Below are 24972 nucleotides of genomic sequence, written 5' to 3'. Positions count from 1 at the left end.
GATGGAAAGTACTGATGCTGAACTTACTAAAAAAAAAAAAGAAAGAAAGAAAACAGAAGCTCCAGGCATCTCTCTTTTCAATAGCTACACCCATGAGCTTGACCAAGTCTATGAATAAACGTCCGGTTGCTGCTCTGCCGTCACTGGAAAGGAAGCTGCATTGAGTGCAGCTACATCTAGGCTACAAGGTACAAAGTGAGAGAGCTACCGATAGAGAGAGAGAGAAAAGTGAGTGGGTGGTTTCTTGTCACCGGGTTTTTTTTTCCCTGTCACGATCGCTTTTATTCTCTCACTTTCAGAAGCCAAAAAATAAAATGCGCCTTAGTTGTTTATTTGTGGCTGCTTTCTGGAAACTTCAGCAGAAACTGCTAAAACCGCCGAGTCAGCTTTGCACAATCCGAACCCATCCTGCCCCCCCACTCTTATTTCCCCTGCATCCTCTCGCTGTCTCTCTTTCTCACCACTTCCTCTCTGAGACTTTTTTGATCTCTCTCTCTCTCTCTCTCTCTCTCTCTCTCTCACCTATGCTCTATCTCTCTTCCTTTCTCTCTCTCTCTCTCTCTCTCTCTCGACATGTCTGCACAGCATGTGGGGGTGGAGGTTGCGAAAGTGAGAAAGCACAGATGGAAGACGAAGATAACCTGGTTTGCAGGGCTGCTTTTGTCTTTTCCCACCGTTTCACAAGACATTTTATGTGTATTGTATGGTATTTATTTACTCTCACATTCCCGCTGAAATGTTTCGTCCTAGCTTTCGCAGCTTTGATTTTATTTCCCAGGCCATGCTCCAAATTGACTCTTCATTAAGATGCAGTCATCCTGTCATTATCATCATCATCATCGTTCCTTCCACTCAAGCCACTTTTGCGGTTTCTTCATTTCAAAATGAGTTTAGTGATTAAAGGTGACTGATGTATGGCAATACACTGATCTAATCTTATTCCTGTATATTTCTATGCATGCATTCTTCGAATTTATATGTATGTATAAGAATTCTGAAATATTTTCCTTCTTATATTTTATTGTCGGTAATGAAGATTTTACAAAAAAGATTAGTTTAAAGTAACAGTGAAAAATAAACCACAAGCCTTGACAAAAAATATATATTTCTGAAATTAATGTACTGGCAAAAAAAAATTATATGCAATAATTTTAATAATATTTAAAATTTTTATGTCCAGGTCATATTTTTTTCACAAATCTCCCAAAACATGGGCCAGGGGTAGCTCAGTGGTTAAGGCATTGGGCTACGTTTCAGAAGATCCCAGGTTCAAACCCCACAACCACCAAATCACCACTGTTGGGCCCTTGAGCGCGGCCCTTAACCCTCAACTCCTCAGATGTGTAATGAGATAAAAATGTAAGTCGCTCTGGATAAGAGTGTCTGCCAAATGCCTAAATGTAAACATATCAACTATTGTCAGGTTTTTCTCTTTTTATATTGTTGTAAATTCTGTAAATATTTAATTATGTCATTAATAACACAAATCTACATTTGCAATTCTAAAGACAAATCAAACACACCTTGCACCATCTACATTCATAAATGTTTCATGCCAGATTCAGTAAACTCTTAATAAATGACCCCACGGTAATGACGGTAATGACAGATTAGCACCATGTGATCATGATGTACATGAGATTTCATCATTCACATAATCATATTATATAATGGATATATTTAATGATAATAAACTATAGCATTAAAAGCGGAAATAGATCAAGTCTTCTTCCAAATGCCTAAAAATAAATGTAAACGTAATCAATGGCCCTTAAATAGGCCTCCCGTTCCACTTTGTTAGCGGAAAGTTTCATTCACAAAAATGAAAGTGAGCAAAAAAAGTTATTTCACACTTCTGCAGGCCAGGAATCACCAAAAACCTAAGCACAGCAAATTTAGCTGAGTCAGCTAGTTGCAGTATAAAAGTCGATGATAAGCCGTTTGTGTGAGGTCTGATCGGAGCAGCTGTACAGGAGGGTTAATTTGTCAGAGGAAGAAACACAAACACACACTCATACACTGCCTGGTCAGGGAAAAAATAAATAAATAAATAAATATATATATATATATATATATATATATATATATATATATATATATATATACAGTGAGGTCAATAAGTATTTGATCACTTGCTTATCAGCCAGATTTCTGACTCTTAAAGACCTGTTATTCTGCTTTTAAATAGTCCATATGCTTCTTACGGAGCCACTCCTTGGTTTCCCTGGCTGTGTGCTTTGGGTCATTGTCCTGTTGGAAGACCCAGCCACGACCCATCTTTAATGCTCTGACTGAGGGAAGGAGGTTTTTGCCCAATATGTCACAATAGAGACCCAGAGCATGATGCTTCCAGCCCCATGCTTCACTGTAGGTATGGTATTATTGGGATGATACTCATCACTCTTCTTCTTCCTCCAAACACGGCGGATGGAGTTAAGACTAAAAAGTTCTGACCACAGGACTTTCTCCCATGACTCCTCTGGATCATCCAGATGGTCCCTGGCAAACTTCAGACGGGCCTGGACATGGGCTGACTTAAGCAGGGGAATCTTCCGCGCGATGCAGGATTTTAAACCATGACGTCTTAGTGTATTACTGATAGTATCCTTGGAAACGATGGTCCCAGCTCTCTTCACGACATTGACCAGCTCCTCCCGTGTAGTTCTGGGCTGATTCTTCACTATTCCTAGCATCATTGATACCCCATGTATCTACTTAGACTTTGGCTGATTGTGGGGTGCGCAGGTGTCTTTATGACAGTTAACCAGCACCCCCCGAAAAAAGAAAAACAAGAAAAAAACCTCTTCTTAGTTGTGCTGGACTAATGGCACTTAGTTATTAACCGAGTTAACCCAGTGTAAGTATGTATCCAATTATGTAAACTTTAAAGCACTTTTTGTAAGTCGCTCTGGATAAGAGCGTCTGCCAAATGCCTAAATGTAAATGTAAATGTAACGACCTTAAACAGGTGCTACTAATTTAGAATCATGAGCAGAGTGTAGCTGGACTATTTAAAAGCAGAATAACAGGTCTTTAAGGGTCAAAAATCTGTCTGATAAGCAAGTGATCAAATACTTATTTGGCACAGTAATTCACAAATAAATTGTTAAGAAATCATACAATGTGATTTACGGATTTTTCTTCGTAGATTCTGTCTCTTACAGTGGAAATGCACCGATGCTGAAAACTGTAGACCCTCCATGATTTCTAACTAAGAGAACTCGCAAAATCACAGGGTGATCACATACTTATTGACCTCACTGTGTATCTATGTGGGTTTAAAATTCACTTTTCTGCATTATCGTGGGGTGACAGTGAGGTGGGTGGGGTTTACACAGTGGTTAGCAGTGTTGAGGTTTGGTGGTTCTTTGTGGTTACAGGTTCTCCCTGTGCTCGGAGGGTTTATTCTACAGTTTCCACCCAAAGAGCAAAGACACCAAATTGCTTGTATGATTGTGTGTGCGTGTGTGTGTGTGTGTGTGTGTGTGTGGACTCCAGGCCCACCCACAAGCAGTAAGGGTGATGGCTGGATGTGTGATGTTTTCATTACAATTTTCTTCTGTTATAATCCATTTCATGAAGTAACGTGAAGACCACCCCCAGCTTCACGTTTCCTTCAGACTCGATCTGTTTCATGTACACTATGCACCGTCCAGAGGATTTCCACTACAAAATCAGTACATTTATTTTTAATACAAAGTTACACATCAGTAACCCAGGAACTACCAATCAACTTTCTGCTGATACTTTCTATCCGACTATGCTAATACCGTCAGGGAGATGTGTGAGTGATCACTAACGTCATCCCATCTGCGATTAGGAAACACAGAGCTAAACATTTTTATCTGTGGAGGACTGTTCTTGTGCCAGCCCGTACGCAAGTATGAGTGGAAAAATCATCTTTGCTCGTTGTCTCAGCTTCATTAAAAATCTCTATATTGTTTTTGCTCAAAATGAAACTGAATAAGAATTGCATGTTAAACATGACTGTACTTGGCACGCAGATGAAAATGAGACAGCAATTCTTTATCATCTCCTGACTGGAAGAAAGCTGTAGGTCTATCCACTTTCTGTTTCCATTTATAGCAATACTGGGTTAAAATGGGATTTAAAAGAGACATGTCTGGGGTTTCCTCACACTGTTTTTATTATTATTATTATTATTATAAAACATTTAACATTTTAATGGTAAACCGATGTAATTTTACAATAAAAAGAATTCCTAATGTTAAAGTGGTGAGAGGGTCAGTGTAAAATCTTTAAATTAACAGCTATTTAACACACCCTAACCCTAACCCTAACCCCAACCCTAACCCTAACCCTAACCCTTCTTACCCTGCCACGCCCATCGCTCCGGAATAGGCTCAATCTGAACTCATCAGGTCACATGACCTTTATCCATCGCTCGCAAGTCCAGTCTTTATGCTTCAAGTGGTTCTCTTATGGACACACAGTTGTTTAGTTCCAATCCTGTGAGTTCTCATCACACTCTGTCTCCATCTCTATCTCCATTCATGGCGGTTCAGCACCATCCTACTCTTAACCCAGTGTCAGTCATTTCAAATCTCCTCATTGTTTTCTCTGCTTGATGCAGCACAATTATTTGACCCTTCGAGAAATGGCAACTTTTTTGTCCAGGCAGTGTATATTGAGTTCTCAATGAGTTGCTAAATGCTTTAAAAATTTATCAGTTTATTTTTTTTACATGTATACAAAACTTTAATTGTTACAATTCATGTGTTAACAATAAATGTCATAAATCAAAAAAACTTTTTAAAAGAAAAAAAAACTCCCTTAAATACAGTACACGTTTTATATAAATAAATACCTATTAATAACCCTCTACCACCATCCACCAGTGGAGCGCAACACCACATAGGGGCATCATGGAGCAGATATCATTCAGCTCTTCTTGGGGTTTTAGAACTCTCTCATCTACTAATGGAAAAGGTCTTTGCAGGAACAAAAGTCCAGAAATAAATAATTAGTATCAATCATAAAGTAACATTTGATCCAGCATTCCCGATCTGTTCCAGCTCTGTCGTCAGTTTGAGGTTAAGTTTAGCAGCTTGTATCTCAAAGCAAATCACAGAGCCGATAATCGATGTCCACTTAGCTAAGGTACACTAAAGGACGCATGATGGCATGAGCCGTCCACTCCGGTTGTGTTTAAAATAAATACTGTCAGGCCATCAACTATTAAAATACAAGGGGCGTTCAAGTCAAACCAGGACTTTTGATGAAATTTCTAGTGAATGAAGACGTAAATACCATTGACATTTATAGAACATTTCCTGAATGTCCGTGAACAATGATCCCGGCCGAGGTGGCTCGGAACCCACAGCAGTCATTTCCATGAACATTCAGTGTGTAGACTGTCTGACCCATGAAAATCCATGAATAACTTCTTGTTGACTTGCGGAAGAGATGCCTCTCTCTGTGGGAACTGGACACACGATCATTCACTTGCACATTACAGTTATAGTCATTTCCACAGGGAATTCCCGGGAGGCCGGTGATTCAGATGTGAAATAGGCAGTCTGATGATGGCTTCGCTGGACTAAAAAAACTTCCCACCTTGATGGTGTCCAAGCACTAGTGAAGCACTGGGATAAGTGCATTAGTGTAGCAGGGGATTATATAGAGAAATAACTTTTCTGTTATACTGCACAATCAAAAGTCTTGCTTTAATTTGAACACACATTGTAATTTATATATTCTAAGTTAATTTAGGAAAAAACTAACAAACAACCCAGCAAGAACTGTGTGCGCACTTCATAAATGTGTGCATGAAGTGTCTGCTGGTGTGTTTATAGTTCTAGATCATGAAACCACCGAAGAAAGTTTCTTGTGTTTCTTCTATCAAGCAGCTGTGATCGCTGATTGAAACAAACACCATGTCCGTCTTGAACAGATGCATCACGCCACCCAGGTAGCTGCTAAACTGGTTCTTCTTATCAGCGTGAGGCCTCTGTTCTACGCCGTACCTGCAGGCAGACAAACAACATCACAACCACAGCGCAACCACAGGACCGTCCTAACCTACTTCTCTGGAGAGTTCGAAAACAGGAAGGGACCTGAGTAGGCTCTATCAGCAGTACGCGAAAAAAAACATCTCAGCATGTCTTCATTGTGTTTTGTTTGCAGTTAGGTAAAGGTGGAGGTGTGGAGGTGAAAGTGCGTACCTGTTGTCAATCATGAGGCTGATGGGATGGTGGTTGTAACGTGAGGAGTTCAGCTTGACCTCATGTCTGAACATGTGGCAGCTGCTTCTGAAGGTCACCTTGGAGAACAGGTAGTAGAAGCCTTCCTTATGGATGATCAGGCTGCCATTGCTGTAATTAAAGCTGTGCTGAAATGCAGGGAAGCCTCTGGCGTCCCACTGCAACACCGTCATATCGGAACTCACAGCTGCAACACATGAACACACTCATGCTTAGTGCTGACTCTGTGTTCAGTTGATTTCTAAATTTTGTAGTAACGGTCAGTTCTGTGAATATTTAACCTATGTATCTATGTGCATTTTAGAAGAATGGTCTGCAATGTACTGTATAGTGCCCCCTGCTGGATGAGCACTGCAACAACAAAGACCGCCGGACTCCACTCTGTGTGTCTGAACCAGGTTAGTGATCTACACCATGCTCCATCTCTAGGATGAGTACGACTCCAGCGTTCATACTCAACATCCTTTCAACAAACTGTACACTGTAATTGCTTAGAATTGGATTCCATTCATACAGTAGTTTTGTTTCTCTCAAGGTTTCTGCTTTGATTTCTCTTTATTAGGAAGTATACCGAATGTATGTAGATACCTGAACATTAACTAAAGTAAAACCCTTGTCATTGCTTTTTCCATGTCTGTCACTGCACCTGCAAATGTGGTGAGGGTTTGAAATAGGGACAGGATTTTGACTTCACTGGTTTGTGGTCCTGACCTGTGTGACCTATATGGCAAGTTGACATTGATTATATTCTGTTTTGATAAACAACTTAAAGTAGGTTTTTGTAACTATTTCAATTGCATGCTCACCAAAACCTATCAAGCGTTCTGCTTATACAGCTGAATTCACATCCCACAGACTCTAGTGATCTAGATCTGGGGAATTTGGAGGCGGAGTCAACACCTCAACCTCTTTAATGTTCATCCAACTGTCTCTGAACAATGAGCGCAGTGTGTCAGGGTGCATTATCCTGCTGAAAGAAGCCACAAGGCCTCCTCGAAGACGTGTTACTTACTAAAGAACAGTGTTGGTACGTATCAAGGTAACAACCACCTGAATGGCAGGACCCTCTGGGGGTCAGGATGGAGAGGGGACGGCTCCTCCCTGGCGTGGGTTGATGCAGACAGCTGGTCTCTGAGGACTTGTGACTGCTGTAGCTCAATAGTTCAGGACTGGAGTTTCCTACAGTCGACCTGAGCCTCCAATAAAGAACTGGACTCCATATGAACTTCTCCACATCTCCTGTTCTACTGAACTTCACGCCTCCTAACACACAGTATGAGTGCAAATCAATCCCTGCTATCCGTTATCACCCAGATGAGGATGGGTTTCCTGTTGAGTCTGGTTCCTCTCAAGGTTCCTTCCTGTTACCATCTCATCAGGACTCGTCATCTAATCATTCGTACTCATTTGCACCGATTTTTTTTTATTCTGTAAAGGTGCTTTGTGACAATGCTTAGTGTTAAAAGTGCTATATATATATATAATTGAATTGAATTAATCAAATTGGTATGTGTCGTGTATTTTGTCTGCATTATATCAGAACCAGCATTCCCTTGTTCAGCAGTTTGAGGAACAGTAGTACTTCTGCTGATTGGGACTAGACAAGCCAGCCTCCATTTCCCATGTGCCTTGCTCACCAATGACTGTCGCCAGTTCACCGGTTCTCCTTCCTTGGCGCATTTTTGGTAGGTCCTGACCCCTGCAGACCGGGAACATTCAACAAGAGCTGCAGTTTTGGAGACGTTTTGACCCAGACATTGAGACATCCCTTGTCTAAGTGACTCATCCTTACATTCACTCATTTCCCGGTTTCAAACATGTCAAAGTCAAGACCTGACAACAATCAGTCTTACTCTGATCACCTGGCAGTGGGTGTAATTATGTCGGTAAGTGGTTTACAATACATTTACACTCTTTGTGTGTGTGCTTGTGTGTGTGTAGGCTGTTGTGGTGTGTCTGCTCTTACAATGATTTTGATGATGCAGGAATGCAGCTGGCTTGCTCTCAGTCTTCAGGACCTGCTGGGGTGCTGAGGTTTCTGTAGAATCTATGGTGACACACAGCACAAAACAAATCACACACTTCAGCATATTGAATAAAACACCAAGCCATGCAGTAATAAAAGTGTGTGTGTGTGTACGTACAGCCATCATCCTGGGTTTTGTTTCCTCCCTGAAAATTAAGCAACATGATTATTAGTATGCATTAAAACACACACACATACTGTACAAAACCACTCAAAAGTAACTCCATGGTCGCTCCTGACTTTTATTTCTCTCTACACTGTAAAACAATACTGAAGGCGTTTATCAGAAATCCACAATAATCTGATATTAAGATGTTTATCTGATACTTCTGCTCTGTAAAGCTTCATAACGGCTCTAATCTGAGGTGCTGGTGGTTAATTGGTGATTTCTGAGGCTGGTGACTCTAGATGAACTTCTCCTCTGCAGCAGAGCTTAGTTTTGGTCTGGCTTTTCTGGGAAGGTCTTCATGAGAGACAGTTTCATCATGGAGCTCGATGGGTTTTGCAAACGCACATGCAAATTTTGCAAGAACTCTTCCAGAAAAGTCGTTGTCACATAATTACCTAATTGCTCATGTGTTATTGCATATGTTTTGAAATCCCCGGTATTGTTGTAGAATGTGAAAAATAAATCACTAAATACAAAAACAAAGAAATTTGCAAGTGTTTCCAAACTTTTGAGCGGTAGTGTACCTATACTGAACATACACACACATTATGGAAGAAGATCCACCCAAATGTCATACTCACAGTCAGCTTGGACATCTGACTCATCTCTGGAGACGTCTGGGGAAGTGAAGTAAAACAATTATTACCACGGTTATAAGTCACGACCCCTTTAGTCCTCCTAAGTGCCATCCTGTATAGTACATACGCAGCACGATCCTTCCTTTGATGTATTTATTAGTGTATCTAATCAGAGCTGAGCTGAACCTACAACTGTTTATCACAGGGATCTAAGAGATATAAATATCATCTGGAGTAGAATACAAAACTATAAAATAAACATAACAATCATTATAAGCTCAACATTATATTAGATATGGGAAAATTTGATTCAATTACATACTGTAGTTTTTTTTATATATATATATTTTTGTCGGAATTCATGTATAATCAAACTGACTCCAAAATGATTGCTATTTTATTACATTTTTTTACTTTACACGTTTATATATATATATATATATATATATATATATATATATATATATATATATATATATAAACGTATAAAGTAAAAAAATGCATATATATATATATATATATATATATATATATATATATATATATATATATATAAACGTGTAAAGTAAAAAAATGAATAGGGGTGGAGAAAATTTTAATTAACATGTTTAAACGCAGCCAATACAAAAATGTGAAAATAATAAAAAAAAGTAAAAAAAAAAATAGAAAATGTTTATTTTTCACATTTTTTGGTTTCCCCTCAAACTGCGCATAAGCAACTGTTTATTTACCTGTTTAAGAGTCGTAATGTAATAGCTATGCATGCACACACACACACACACACACACATAATTTACTTTCTCTTTAAGAACTTTCTTTTTTTATACTATTTTTACTTACTCGGAAATTTTTATGTTATTAGAACATTTTGGTCCTCACAAAGGCCACTCACACACACACACACACACACACAGAGGGGCATTTTGCTGGGCAGTGCACTCTCAAGAAGCATAAACGAAAGAGGAAACTCTTCTGGAACCTGACGAAACTTGCCAAATGACGTCAAAAAACTACCGAGCTCAGTGGACATTCCCAAACACATGCACACACACACACACACACACACACACACACATAGTGTATGCATTCTTAGCAGTTGTCCATAGTTATAGGTCCCTGATAAGACTTGGGTACAGAAACACACAGACACACACACACACACACACACACAACAGTGGAAATACTGTAAGACAGTTACTAAGGGCTTTTGGTGTGTTACATCTGCAGAAACCACTAGGAAGCTTTAAAAACCTGCAAAAACCACCTGCAAGGTTGCAAGAGTTTAGTTTTTTTTATCCACTTCTCTCTCTCTCTCTCTCTCTCTCTCTCTCTCCTACACACAAACACGTGCAAACAACACAACACACCAATGTGGTGAAGTGACGAATTCACTGAGATGGAAAATCACATTGATGTCAAGCTACTGTAAATGATATGCTATATGCTAACTGCTAACTCTGACCTAGCACTAAGCTCAAACCTCAAGACTACATAAACTACAGTAACACCGTTTACTTTTTATTTATTTGTTTACACTTATATTGTAACGACTTCCTTTCACACACTTTCAGGTTCGACAGTCGTTATGGGGACCGTTGCCATCGCTCATTTATAATATGAAAGTTATTAGACATAATTACATCATAACTACCATAGATATCATAAACACACACACACACACACACACACACATGCAGACATACAAAAAAATAACAATTTGGTTATGTATTATGTCATTATTAAATCAGACTAGTTACTATATTTACACATTTACTAATTATATTTACAGGTTAAAACACACACACACACACACACCTGTTTGGGAATGCGCTGGTACAGCTGGTAAATGAGGACCCCTTCCACCATCACACCGAACAGCGCCAGGCCCAGCAGCACGTACACAACACAAGTGCCCTTAATCCAGTGTTTAGGGGGCACAATATCCGCGGTCGCCTGACTGTCCACCACAAACACCTCCCCCATCCTGCCGAGGGACCCTAACGAGTGTGCACTACTGAGGGAGAAGTGGTCCCGTCCTCAAATTGAGAGCTGGAGATAGTCTTAAGGGTTATCTGTCAAGAAGTTTACAGACTTCTGCTCAGCTGTAGAAGTGATGATCGTTCTCCTTCTACCTGTTGGGGCTGTGACTCAATCACAGGATTAGAGTCAGAGAGTCAGAGAGAGAGTCAGAGAGTCAGAGAGAGAGAGAGAGAGAGAGAGAGACGCAGCGGTGCTGTTCAGCCAGCAGAGTGAGAGCAGAGACTGAGCAAGTGTGTGTCCTCAGGATGGAGCGTGAATGAGGTGAGGAAATAGTGTGCGTGTAAGTGAGTCAACACAGCCTCTAACACACACACACACACACACACACACACGCACACACACACGCACACTGACAGACAGAGAGTGCTGAAGCAATACACACTGTGTGATAAGATCGTTATTTCTCTCCCTCTCTCTCACATATTATCTTTCTCTCATTTCCTCGTTTTTATCTGTGTGTGTGTTTGTGTCTGTGTCTGTGTGTGTGTGTGTGTGTGTGTGTGTGCATGCATGTGTGTGAGGTCAGAGATAAAGTGGGGGAAATAAGTATTTGATCCCCGACAGATTTTCTAAGTTTGCCCACTTACAAAGAAATGAAGGGTTTATAATTTTGATCATAAGTTTATGCTAAAGGACTGAGACGGAAAAAGAACATGATACAAACGTTATGAATTAATTTCATTTCAATAAAGGAAATAAGTATTTGATCTCCAAGCAAAACACGGTGTAGTACTTGGTGGAGAAACCCTCGCTGGAGAGCAGAGTGGGAAGACGTTTCTTGTAGTTGTTTACCAGGTTTGCAAACGTCTTGGGATGCATTTTGATCCACTATTCGTTACAGATTTTCTCTAAATGTTTAAGGTTTCTTGCCTTAAGTTACACCTTATTAAGGTCTGAAGCCTGGCTGGACCACTCCATGACCTTAATGTGCTTATTCTTCAGCCATTCCTTAGTTGCCTTGGCAGGATGTTTGGGGTCATGTTCATGCTGGAAGACCCATCCACAACCCATCTTCAGGAGGTTCTCATCCAAAATTATACAACACATGGCCTCATCCGTTGGCCCCTCAATGCAGCAAAGTCAATCTGTAGCTTTAGCAGAGAAACAGCCCCAAAGCGTAATGTTTCCAACCCCGTGCTTGACTGTAGGGACTGTGGTGTTCTTAGTGTCATAGTCAGCATTTTTCTTCCTCCTTAATTTTCCTGTGGTCTCATCTGACCACAGCAGTTTACGGGACTGTACATGTGTCTTCTCAAGAAGGGGAAGCCTTGCTGCGCTGAAGGATTTCCATCCATGCAGGCGTATTGTGTTACCAATGGTTTGTTTGGTGACCGAGCTCCCAACTGCCTTGAGATCATTCACAAGCTCCTCCCGTGTAATCCTGGGCTGGTCCCTCTTTTTTCTCATGATTATTCTTACTCCATGAGGTGAAATCTTGCATATAGGGCCATTAATGGTTACTTTGTATTTCTTCCATTCGTAAATAATCGCTCCAGCAGTTGTCTCCTTCTCACCAAGCTTCTAGCTGATAGTCTTGTAGCCCATTCCAGCCTTGTGCAGGTCTAAAATCTTGTTCCTGACTTGCTTTGACAGCTCTTTGGTCTTGCCAATGGTGGTAAGGTTTGAATGGAAGGTGGCTTTCATACACACACCACATTGTTGATAGGAGCACCTTCTTAAATTAATATGTACCACAAGAGCACATAACCAGTCTGTGAGAGGCAGAATTATTGTTGGTTGGTTGGGGAGCAAATACTTATTTCTCTCATTGAAATGCAACTTAATTCATACCATTTGTATCATGTGCTTTTTCTGGATTTTTGGTTGATATTCTGTCTCAATCCTCTACCAGAAACCTATGACTAAAATTATAGACCTTCATTTCTTTGTAAGTGGGCAAACTTAGAAAAGAAAATCTGTCGGGGATCAAATACTTATTTCCCCCACTGTACTGTATATCTCCCTTTTTCCTTTGTTAGATCTGTTTGTCTATCTGTCTATCTTTCTATCTTCTAGTCTGTCTGCTTCTCTGTCCTTCTGGTTCTCTCTGATTATATCTGCCTGTCTGTCTGTCTCTTAAAACACAGATGATTATATCGGATATATCTTGGAAACTGTTCCTCGTTCATGCCTTCCAAATCTGCTTTGAGAGAAATAACTAGTAAGGTTTAAAATGACAAAAGTATGATGCGCTCGATGTCTCCACCGTGAGTCGACGCACTTACCGGTCAGCTCCGACACGCTTGCCGTCAGGAAGAGAAACACACACAGAGGCGCACCATGGATATTAAAGGCCAAGGTTCTTTCCTGAGTGTATATAAAGGTTAATCTAGGGAAAATAAAAAAGGGGAAGTTTTTACACCTGGCCACAAACCATAGGGAGAGTCTCAATGTAAGAAATGAGGAACGAAGACAAAATGGGAAAGTTCACGCAACCAAAAGAACGAGTCAGCAAAACCTAACAACTCCTAACCAGCTTCATATTCATCCTGCTGTATAATGGGACACATAGAAAATGATACTAACTACATTCTTTTTTAAATATACAATAAACATATAACTTAAATAAACACATGCACAAACACACGCACACAAGTTTAGCATTTTTGTGCAACTGAAACATTTCACGAATGTAATGAAACAGTCATAACGACTCTTTTTAGCTGGAAAACCTCATCAAACACTTACTAGGAACTCAAAAAATGAGCCTCTGCATTTAGCTTTGATCTGCGTCTGCACAGCTCATGTCCCGCATCTGAGTCCAACATCCCAGCACAATGTACTACTTTGTGTTTAAAGTGTTTGGATTCAGTGATGATCGTACAGCAGCTGTGGGTCTGAGCTCTGGTCCTGGACGAGCCTCTGAGGTTTTCACATTAGGCATGATTAAATTGTACCAAGCTCAGAAATGATTGCCAGCTCTCTAGACTCCAGACTAGCCAGCATTCGCACTGTTTTCACTCTTCATTCCCGGGTACACTTGCGTATCTACACTCTACTGGGTTCGTGAGCTTGGTTTATAAGCCACTATTAAACACAGGCGACAAAGAGAACAGGGGATCAGCCATGGCTGTGTAGGTCAGGGGGTGAGATTGGAGTGACTTATGTGCACCCTGGGCTTTCAGAGACCGCACTCATGCCATCAAGTCTAAACAGCGATCTTTTTCTCTTCTCAGGTACGATTGGATACTTTGCATATCTGATTCAATCTGTGCCCAAGTTCCTTCGCCAGTAAACTCTGGCATGGTTTCCAGGCACTGAACAATTGTGTTCTCACTAATCACCGAGTTTGAGGTCGCGTGCAAGTGTTCTTGGAAACAATTCCAGGTTCCGGCTTCTACATTATGATAGTTTGGAAGATCTCAGTCTCATCTATGATTTACTGTGTGTTAAATTCGAACCCAAGCAGAGTGCTTTCCTCCTGCAGAGACGAGGAAACAGTGAGTAAAAGTCAGAGGATGAGATGATGAGACAGAAATCTGTCACCTCGCCTTTTGTTGGCTCCATGTGGGTCAAACTATGCAGAAAGAGCATATTTAACAATCAGAACGAAAAAACTCATTCGGATCACTTTCCACTTTGCCAACTCTGTGCTCAGCACTTAATATACTGTTTATTTAATCTCTCGATTCACTTTGTACAGACTGACATCACATTTCAGCCTCACTGCAGTGGATTAAATGATGGTTTCTCCAGACTGGCAGTTCCTGTTAAGTCCAGTAGGGGCAGTGCAACAAGTCAGGCAGGAAGGTGGACTGCCCCAGAACATTATTCAAATCACAAGAAAGTAACATGTAATAAAAGGAAGTTCCAGAGGTTGGCCACCAGATATTTCCCGCTGAATTTTTTCCACTTTGTGTGTACTTATGCTCGCAACATGTGAATCTGAAGTGAAAGTCAAAACTGGATGGATTCCAAGTTCCAAGATCACAAGGTTTAACCACTAAAGGTAAAGTGCATGCTTTGCAACTTGTCCACAAGCCTGAGTGCTTTCCAACTGTCAGGACAGCCCCAGTGAGAAGTTATGCTATGCTAGCCCAGGTCTTATAAGGTACTGTTGAACCTCGGTTCAGGAACTAAATTTGGTCGTAAAGCGATTCAGTTTTTTCCATAGGAATACATGTAAATGAATTAATCGGTTCTACAGTGCGTCACTATGAACTACGTAACTTAACTTATCACAAAATATATTTAAAAAACATGAAAAAGCCTTAATTAAACTAAAAAATAACTCAGCATTAATATAATTATAAACTGTACAGGAGTAAGCAAACAATTTCTACATGTATTAAACCCTTTTTTTTACATGTGCATGGATTGTTCACATCTGTTTCTCAGGGGGGTTGCTGACGTGAAGGAATGGAGGAGAGGAAGAGGAGGGGAGAAGGTTAGTGTCAGTGTGTGAGTCCCCTTCTATGACAACACTGAGTAATTCTCCATTAGGGGTTTTCTTTCTTTTGGTTTCTTGGCCCTTTTGGTTTCACTAAACATCTATCCAGAGACATTTGTTTCTTGTTCCCGCGCTAAACACTTGCGCAACTGCACTGCACAAAAAAGAGCACATTATCGTTCATAAGGTGTAGCGCTCCACACAGTTTTGTTCTGCAAAGAATTTTACATCCCTCCATTATGCTGAGCATACAGTAACGGATGCTGGGTGACGCACTCATGTCGTTGTTCAGCTGATAGCGGCAGCTTGGGATGAAAGAGCCGTGTTCTGCGAAGGAGTTTGTGAACAGGACCAACTTTGGCAAGGTTGTTTGGTCGTGAACCGATTTCGTCATACTCCGGGGAGTTCGTTAACCGAGGTTCTACTGTATTTTATAATTAAATTGTTCAATTGAGTCAATAAAATTGTGTAAAATGTCTTTTTTTTATGGTTATAGGGAGTCAGTACAGTACATGATCAAACTTTGTCTGGTACAATATGGAGCTGCTACCTGAACACCCACCTGAACAGGAAGCCTTTTCTTACATATACATTCTAACATGCATTTAGACATGATGTCTTATTCCACATGTTCCGGGCCTGCCTCGCTCGGGTCATCAGAAACCACGTCTGCACCTGCAGGAAACGTAAAGGGAAAAATTGCAAGGAAGTTAGTAGGAAGTGTACAATGGCATAAAAGGAAAGTTTTTTCCTTTGTTATGTCAAGCCCACCCAGCTCTTACTAATGGAAATGCCACACAAGAATCCTTATCGGCATCAGACTCATTTAATGAGCTTTTATTACCAGATCTGAGCCCAAAGTGGGGTCACAGCCCTCTCTGTCAGGAGAATAAACAAGGGCCTAATGACATTTATAAAACATTAATGCCATAATAAATTACAGGAATTTGACTTTTAATTCCTAAGGATATTTAAAGAAGAGCGTACAGTACTTATGAAGTTGTCGATTTTTTACTGGAGTGTTTCTCCAGAGAATTTGTATACTTCACCCACCGCAGATTGTGGGTCTCGTTTATAGTTTCATCTGTGACACACGCAAACGAGGTCATTTAAGGTTTGCAAATCAGTATATGATGCCATAACCCAAGTGACACATTGACTTGTTCTTACAATAATTAGCGTATGAGTCGCTTGATGGTGGAGCAGCAGCACATACTGTACACTCAGCGTCAAGGTTTAATGAAAGGATGATAGCCGACACTTGCCCTCGCTCCCCGTGGTCATGACACCGTAACTGGGGAGGTGATGCTGCTCATCTGAAGCTTTTGATTTGATTTTCATATTTCACAAATATCAGAAACAGATCAGGGGACGTACGTACAATATGTAAAACTCGATTCAATTCCTTGGGGAAATGTGAGGTAGGGCCACAATCACGTACTGCTTTTCCCGGGCAAAATCGGGCGTAAAGTCTCGTTACGAAGATATGAGTTTGTGTGCTGCCTGTAGTGTGTGTGTGTGTGTGTGTGTGTGTGTGAGTCAGGAAGGCATGGCTTGCTCTACTTCCTGGAGCTGCCCTGCCCTCCTGCACAATAATCTTACAGGCACAATATCGAGGTTTACATCAAAGCAAACAGCACTCATGTGTCATTTTATTTATTTTTTATTTCGTGAATCTTTAAAGTTTAAATATTTCATAAATATTTTAAAAACCTGTATGCAGGGAGGCAGTTTATCAGAAGTGGTCCAAAACCTTGTTTTACTATGAAATGAATGGATTTGTTTGAAAAAAAAATATTTTTTTTGGCAAGTCCCAATCAATGCTTCATAGCTCCCAAACAATGAGAAATATTCTTTAAAGTTTAAACAAGGAGGAGACAGGTCTATACTAATAAACAGCCCATGCATTACATTACATTACATTACATTACATTACATTACATGTGTATTACAGGCTTGTCTTTCAGGATGATCCTTCAGTCATTTAACATTCAACAACAGTATTCAAAGACTCAAGATCCAAAGAATTTTATTAATCCCAGAGGGAAAGAAAAAAAAATTAATTAGGAGGGGAAAAAATGAAAGAAATAAAAAAGGAAAGGAAAATAAACAATAAATGGAAGTAATAATAGAATTAAATATAGCACACAGTAAGCTACATCTATTGTCTCATCATATCTGTTTTTAAAATAAATCAGATGTTGATTGCAAAGTCTATGCTGGTGGAACGGATGAGATCAAAAAAAGTGTAGGGGGGGGGGAGGTAATGCAAAACTCCAGCAAGCATAGCAACCTAGCCTATGGGTAACAACCCAGCAACTAGTAGCAAACGAATGGTAGAAAATAAGTGTGGGAGTGGAACCAGGTAAAAAGCTGAAGATTTACCATCTTCATGCTGACTGGGAGGAGGACACCTAAAGATATGGAGCGTGGAGTGGCTCTTTCGAACGGTCCTTAGGAACTACGAGAGTGATTCTCCACCTAAAGCAGACTGACAGGGAAGGATGAGGTCACGGTTAATGTCGAAGACACCGGTAACGGGGCCTTTGATGAGGACTTCCATTGATCTGCTTGTTTATGCGAGTCAGCCTCGTAAAGATTATTAAGTCCAGATGCTGCTCCAACATAACGGCTGATCAATCAGAGGGATGTTTGAGACTAGCTACAGAACAAACAACACCTGGCCTTTCTGCAAGTGGAAAAAGTATGGGCACCCCTACAGTACCTTAAATAATCAATAGACCATCCAGCAAGGTTCTCTATCACGGGATTATGTGAAGACGTTTGTCCTTAATGGCTAAAGCTGCCTTGGGTCTTTGAATCTTCCGACTCTATGGCCTGTCTGGCAGATAATCCTCATGCCAGTTAAAAGCACTGCGTCTGTAATGGTTTTCATTCACGCCCGGTTCTCCTTATTCCCAACTTTTCTCATTGAAGCACTGAGAAACATCAAGGGGCACTGTTCATGCCTATGGTTTTTTAAGACCCAGTTAAAGAAATGTGGCAAAGTTAGTCAAGTGACCAGTGGCAGGACAAGGGCGCTTCAGGGGCAGGTTTTATCTGGAACCCTTCATCCTCTGGCACTGCCCCACGTAACCCCTCTCACCCCACCGCACCCCGCCCCACCGCATGCATTTAATCATTTCAATGTCTTTGAAATATTTCTTTAATTAGTACCATTGATTTAATTGTGTATATCATCATGACTTTGCAAAATAAAGGATTGTAAAAGTCAAAGTCAGTCTTTCTCTTTCTCTCTCTCTCCCACACACACAAGCCGGAAAAAACAGCTATGAAATATGTGGTCTGAGGTAACAACAGTTATCTGACACACACACACACACACACACACACACACTCTTCCGGTGCTTGCTGCAGAGAGAACCATGCAGATGTTACAGAGGTTAAAAATGCTGCATGACTCCATCCTTACCATCCTGATTGTCGTCTCATCTTCCTTCTCATCTTCTACCTACTCTTCATCCTCATCATCATCATCATCATCATCATCCTCATTCTCCCCTGCACATCGCTATCCTCCTACTCCTAATCATCATTTTCCTATTTAATCTTCATCTTCATCCTTTTTCTACACTATCAGGTGTGTTACAGCATTGAGACATCATTTATTTACACCATTTACACCAAAAACACCATTTATTATCAACAGATTAGGATTTGTTTATTTATTTACCATGAACATGATAACACAAGTCCCAAAAAACATTAAATGGAAAGGTAGGGTGTCGAATCCCTTGGTCCATACACCAAGTAGTGCCCTTGATTAGGGTTTAGAGAGGGATTTGGGATTTAGCCTTAGGCTAGTTAGCTAACAGTGTGTTGTTTAAGACGCCATAACGTTATCAGATGTGTTGATGTTCTTACTGAAAGTGCTTCTGTGACTGGGTGTGAATGTGGGTTTAGTCAGACAGCTGCTCTCTCCTCAGTACTGCGGACCGTACAGACCTACTCTCACCCACGCTGAGACACACAGTTAGTGTCATTAACCACTGGACAACACCTGGGACACGCCCACTCATACACAGAGTTACACCTTACAGTGCTGTTCTGCTTTCCCACCACTCTTGGAAGGCCATTTACTAACACAGCCTACGCTTTCTCTGTTGGCTTGTGCACGCATATGAGGAAAGGAAAGAGACAAGACATTCAACTAACATCATTGTGGGGAAATGGGTTGGTCCCCATCTGTAATCATAATGAGATTCCTCGCGGTCAGAGCACCAACAACCCCCTCGAAAACTCAAAGACTGCTCCTTCACCTTCAACGCTATCTCCATTCTAAGCATTGGCATCCTCATTTTACTCATAATCCACATCCTCCTCCTTATCATCAGCATCGTCATCTACTGTTACTGTGATCAACAAACGAACAACACATGCAGTGAAAGCCAGGGCTCAAACCAGGACGAGACATTCAGAGTTATTAACCTTTCTGACAGGAGGCGTGCGTTCCGATACTTTTGACCACTCCAGAAATGGGCGTATTGAAACAAAAGGTGTCGTGTTTCCATGCGGTTTATCACATACAGACGCGAAAATATCAGGAAATAAAAGCGGATATTCTAAATTATATAGATTCTAATCTCGTTAATCTCATACTGTATATCTCTTCATCTTACCGCATAGGGCTAAGTGCGTAAGTCTTTGCTTCTTCTGTCTAAAATTGAAATCAAAAAAAGACTCTGAAACACAATTTCAGGTTTATCATTTTATCTTTGCTTTTCAACTCCTTTACAAATGTCAAAAGTTGAATCTTAGTCAGGAATTATGACTGTTCAAAAAATTTACACCGCCTTTGAATTTCCGTTTGCGTAAGGTGATAAGTTTTAAAGGCTTTGAAGCCTCGAGCATTTCAAGTTAAGGGTTGGTTGGAAACAAAAAAATAAAGAAAAAGTATTTCTCTGTAAAAGAGAAGGATATAAAATAACACTTATGCCAAAAAGAGATATAAACGATAGCGCTGGTACAGAACCAAGGGAAAACAGTGACACTGCAATTAAACGGCCATGTCATTTCATTATCTGAAACTTTTCCCATCACATACTGTATGTAGGTTTATAAATAACCATTTCTAGTAACAGCTGAGTAAGAGTGATTCCTTTTGAGTTATGCAGGTATACTGTTGCATAATGGGCAACTAAGGAAGAAGCTGTAGTGCTACAATGTTCATGGGATTCTTTAGAAAACAGTCAGGCTTCAGACAAACCAGCAGACAAAATATCAGATGACTCGAAAAATTAACCATTTAAACACAGCATTTTACAGACATGGCATGAGCGCACTAACACAAACCCATTTGCAGCTGCTGATACCTTAAGGGATCCAGCTGATCCACAGCTCACTGCAGTGCACCACGGACCAAGATCAGAACCCATTTCACAGTTTGACTTATGGTTTTGTCCTGAAGCGTGTGTGTGTGTGTGTGTGTGTGTGTGTGTGTGTGTGTGTGTGTTGTGATATTCAGGTCACCTAACTTACATCAGTACATTAGACAGACGATAACCTAAAAAGAATCCATGTGACTTTTACAGGTGGGAAGGCTGGTTCCCAATGTGACCCTTCTTTAATGTCAGGGTTTCTCCTCATTAACACCAAATTATTGCCACAAACCTGATATATACCAGACAAAACCTGCCAGAACTAACACATAGCTTTGTAACTTCCAATCTGTGAGAATAATGCGTGGTGGCAGAAACTTGTAAGACAATGGGACCACATGGTCCCCATCCCAACATAATGACTGAATAAGAAATTTATAATGCAATGACAGCAACCCAATTTGAATTGCGATGAAAGCATTCCAAAAGTGTAACCCAATGAAAGCGACCCCATCTGTAACACAAGGACAGCATCACATGTGTAATATAATAACAACATCTCAATTTGAAATGCAATGACAATCTGTAACACAATGCCAGCCCACTTTGTAACATGAAGACAGCATCCCAATCTGTACCACAATGACAGCAACCTATTCTGCAGCCTAATGATAGCATCCCAACCTATAATGAAATGACTTCATTCCAATCCGTAACACAATGATAGTGACCCCATCCATAACACAATGACAGCGTCTCCACCCGTAACACAATGACAGCGTCCCCATCTGTAACACAATGACAGCGTCCCCACCCATAACACAATGATAGTGACCCCATCTGTAACACAATGACAGCGTCCCCACCAATAACACAATGATAGTGACCCCATCTGTAACACAATGACAACATCCCCATCTGTAACACAATGACAGCATCTCTATCCATAACACAATGACAGCGTCCCCATCCGTAACACAATGACAGCGTCCCCATCCGTAACACAATGACAGTGTCCCCATCCGTAACACAATGACAGTGTCCCCATCTGTAACACAATGACAGTGTCCCCATCCGTAACACAATGACAGCATCCCCACCCGTAACACAATGACAGCGTCCCTATCTGTAACACAATGACAGCGTCCCCACCCATAACACAATGATAGTGACCCCATCTGTAACACAATGACAACGTCCCCATCTGTAACACAATAACAGCATCTCTATCCATAACACAATGACAGCGTCCCCATCCGTAACACAATGACAGCGTCCCCATCCGTAACACAATGACAGCGTCCCCATCCGTAAGACAATGACAGCGTCCCCATCCATAACACAATGACAGCGTCCCCATCCGTAACACAATGACAGCGTCCCCATCCGTAACACAATGACAGCGTCCCCATCCGTAACACAATGACAGCGTCCCCATCCGTAACACAATGACAGCGTCCCCATCCGTAACACAATGACAGCGTCCCCATCCGTAAGACAATGACAGCGTCCCCATCCGTAACACAATGACAGCGTCCCCATCCGTAACACAATGACAGCGTCCCCATCCGTAACACAATGACAGCGTCCCCATCCGTAACACAATGACAGCGTCCCCATCCGTAACACAATGATAGTGTCCCCACCCATAACACAATGATAGTGTCCCCATCTGTAACACAATGACTGTGTCCCCATCTGTAACACAATGACAGTGTCCCCAATGTAACACAATGACAGCATCCCCACCCATAACACAATGACAGCGTCCCCATCTGTAACACAATGACAGCGTCCCCATCTGTAACACTATGACAGCGTCCCCACCCATAACACTATGACAGCATCCCCACCCATAACACAATGACAGCGTCCCCATCCGTAACACAATGACAGTGTCCCCATCCGTAACATCCGTGACAGTGTCCCCAATGTAACACAATGACAGCATCCCCACCCATAACACAATGACAGCGTCCCCATCCGTAACACAATGACAGCGCCCCCATCTGTAACACAATGACTGTGTCCACATCTGTAACACAATGACAGTGTCCCCAATATAACACAATGACAGCGTCCCAATTTGTAACACAATGACTGCCCAATTTGTAATACTAAGACAGTGTCCCAATTTGTAACACAATGACAGCATCCCAATTTAAAGTGTAATGACATTGTTACAATATTGAGTATATATTTGTATGTTGTGCTATGGATGTGTCTCTGCTGGTGGTGGGATGGGGTGTGTCCTTACCTTAATGTTTCAGGTCCCACCCACTTCAGCGTGCTGCCTCCTGCAACTGGTTGGTTGCTCTACCCCCGTTGATCCCGCCTCCCACTTGATGATTGGTTGAACAGGAGACCCAGAGGCCTACTTAAGCCCTTCCAACTACAGTGCTGCAGACCGTATCTTTTCTTGTTGGTTATCCTATGATTGTTGTGAAGGATATACTGTGTGTGACCCCGTGCTCAGTACGTGACGACGTTGTGATTCCCCACAGTGCTGCTTGGTATTTCCTAGACTTTCCCATGTATGACCATTCGTTTGTTTTGACCCTATTTTGGATTTGGTCTTCTTTGGTTTTGTTTACTTTGTTTTGGTAAATACCTTTTGTATATAGTAGTTTAGTAGGAAGTGGGTGTTGTTTAGTTTCTACGTTGTTTTGTCCTGGTTTCGGTTAGTGAGGGAGTGAGGGTAGTGTGCTGTATGTTTGGCGCAGCATTAGGTATTTCACTTCGGGACTGGCCAGAGGGAATTTTGTTTATTATATTGACCTGGTCGTCTTCTGAGGCTCACAGCCACCTTTTGGGGATTTAAAGTCTTTGTAAATAAACACTTAGCAAATGCACTATTGTTCTCACCCCCTTTTTATTGATTTTTTAACTTTTTTTTCTTCCTTTTCCTGTTATGGCCCAATCCAGACCGGGGCATAACAGACATCATCCCATATTTTTTCCAGTGTGGAATGTGGAGTTCCAATGTGTAATGCAATGGCAGCATCCCAGTTTGTATAAAAGAGTACTAATGTGTACCCCAATAGTTTTTTAGTCAAAAGTCTTTACTGCATTAACAATGTCCAAATTTGTCTGGCGTTTTGCATGCCCAGACAATGACTCGCGTCTGCAGCAGAGCAGAGGCCAAACCTGTGTCAAAACATGTGTGTGTGTCTGCGTCGGTGTGGCCATCAGCTCTGAAATGTCACCGATTTCCATCAGTTTACACTCACACCAGGGTGTATGTAGTGTATCCTGCCATCTAGTGGTAACATGACAGTACAGCATTTGGTTACATTTGGTTACATTATGATACAGTAGTATCTTGTACTCCTCAACCTCAAGGAACCTCAAGTCTTCAGGTCGGTGTTAGTATTCCTGTTTCATTGAAAAGCTGTTGTTTCATTATTGTGTTTTTATATTTCTGCTTTTTTTGTGTTTCCTTTACATGTGCCAATTCTTGACTAATCCTGAGTTAGAACCGTGTCAGCTGGGGGAGGCTCGCAGTTAAATAGCAGCAAATCATAGGAATCCTGCATATTTATGGAAACGACGCTGCATTATTATGAGACACGATCCACCTCTGAGGTGCTGAAGAACTGCTACCACTCACCTACACATAACTTCATTACTGCTGCATTGTTTTTTATTCAGCAATGACAAATTTCAAGCATGCGTAAGTTTTTTTGATGCCTTTGATTTCTCTAGGAAGGTAGCGAGCTGTACCCGTTACACCAGGATCATCAGGAACATCAGGAGGATCGGCATAGGACATTGACCTACGTGACACAAAATCAAAATCAGGAACGCTGATAGTTTTCAAGATTTCCAGACTGATCAACAATCCTGTGTATTCTATGAATTCTGATCCCCCCGAACCCCAAAACAACAGAAATCAGAACTTGACTCTCTGACTTGTTGCCTAAGTGCTTACAGATCTAAAATTGATTGCTTGTTGCCAAGCAGCACCACTGGCTCTTGTGACCTTTGAAATGTAAGATGAAAAACATTTATATTATATTATATTATATTATATTATATTATATTATATTATATTATATTATATTACATCAGGCATCGGTAAAAGGCCTGGGTTCAGTTCCCACTCAATGCCCAAACCCCATCTACTTGACGCAGTTGATGTGAACAGTCGAAAGACTGACAGCAACAGCAACATAATCTAGTATATTATGGACAGCATTTTGGCCC

The 24972-nt window shown here is 41.1% G+C and overlaps 1 protein-coding gene across 1 annotated transcript; it reads right to left on the bottom strand.

Moving 5' to 3' along the window:
* Window positions 1–4699: 4699 nt before the first annotated feature.
* Window positions 4700–11310, bottom strand: LOC128506273 (tumor necrosis factor ligand superfamily member 6-like). Its single transcript, XM_053476641.1, has 6 exons — window positions 10813–11310; window positions 9001–9036; window positions 8369–8396; window positions 8191–8271; window positions 6186–6411; window positions 4700–5987 (listed from the first exon to the last, which is right to left on the bottom strand). The coding sequence occupies exons 1-6, from the start codon at window positions 10978–10980 to the stop codon at window positions 5819–5821; spliced, it is 708 nt and encodes a 235-aa protein (XP_053332616.1). The 5' UTR covers window positions 10981–11310; the 3' UTR covers window positions 4700–5818.
* Between the last annotated feature and the right edge of the window lie 13662 nt (window positions 11311–24972).

Source organism: Clarias gariepinus, chromosome 18, assembly GCF_024256425.1.
Source record: "Clarias gariepinus isolate MV-2021 ecotype Netherlands chromosome 18, CGAR_prim_01v2, whole genome shotgun sequence".
NCBI lineage: Eukaryota > Metazoa > Chordata > Actinopteri > Siluriformes > Clariidae > Clarias > Clarias gariepinus.
Note: the sequence above shows the minus strand (reverse complement) of the source record. Positions and strands in the feature narration are given on the sequence as shown.

Bases quoted from the DNA above. Each gene is read 5' to 3' on its own strand.
- LOC128506273 (XM_053476641.1), bottom strand. From the start codon at position 10,980: ATGGGGGAGGTGTTTGTGGTGGACAGTCAGGCGACCGCGGATATTGTG. The intron at 9,037-10,812 runs GTGTGTGTGTGT...TCACTTCCCCAG, and splicing joins ACCAGCGCATTCCCAAACAG to ACGTCTCCAGAGATGAGTCA. The intron at 8,272-8,368 runs GTACGTACACAC...GTGTCACCATAG, and splicing joins CAAAACCCAGGATGATGGCT to ATTCTACAGAAACCTCAGCA.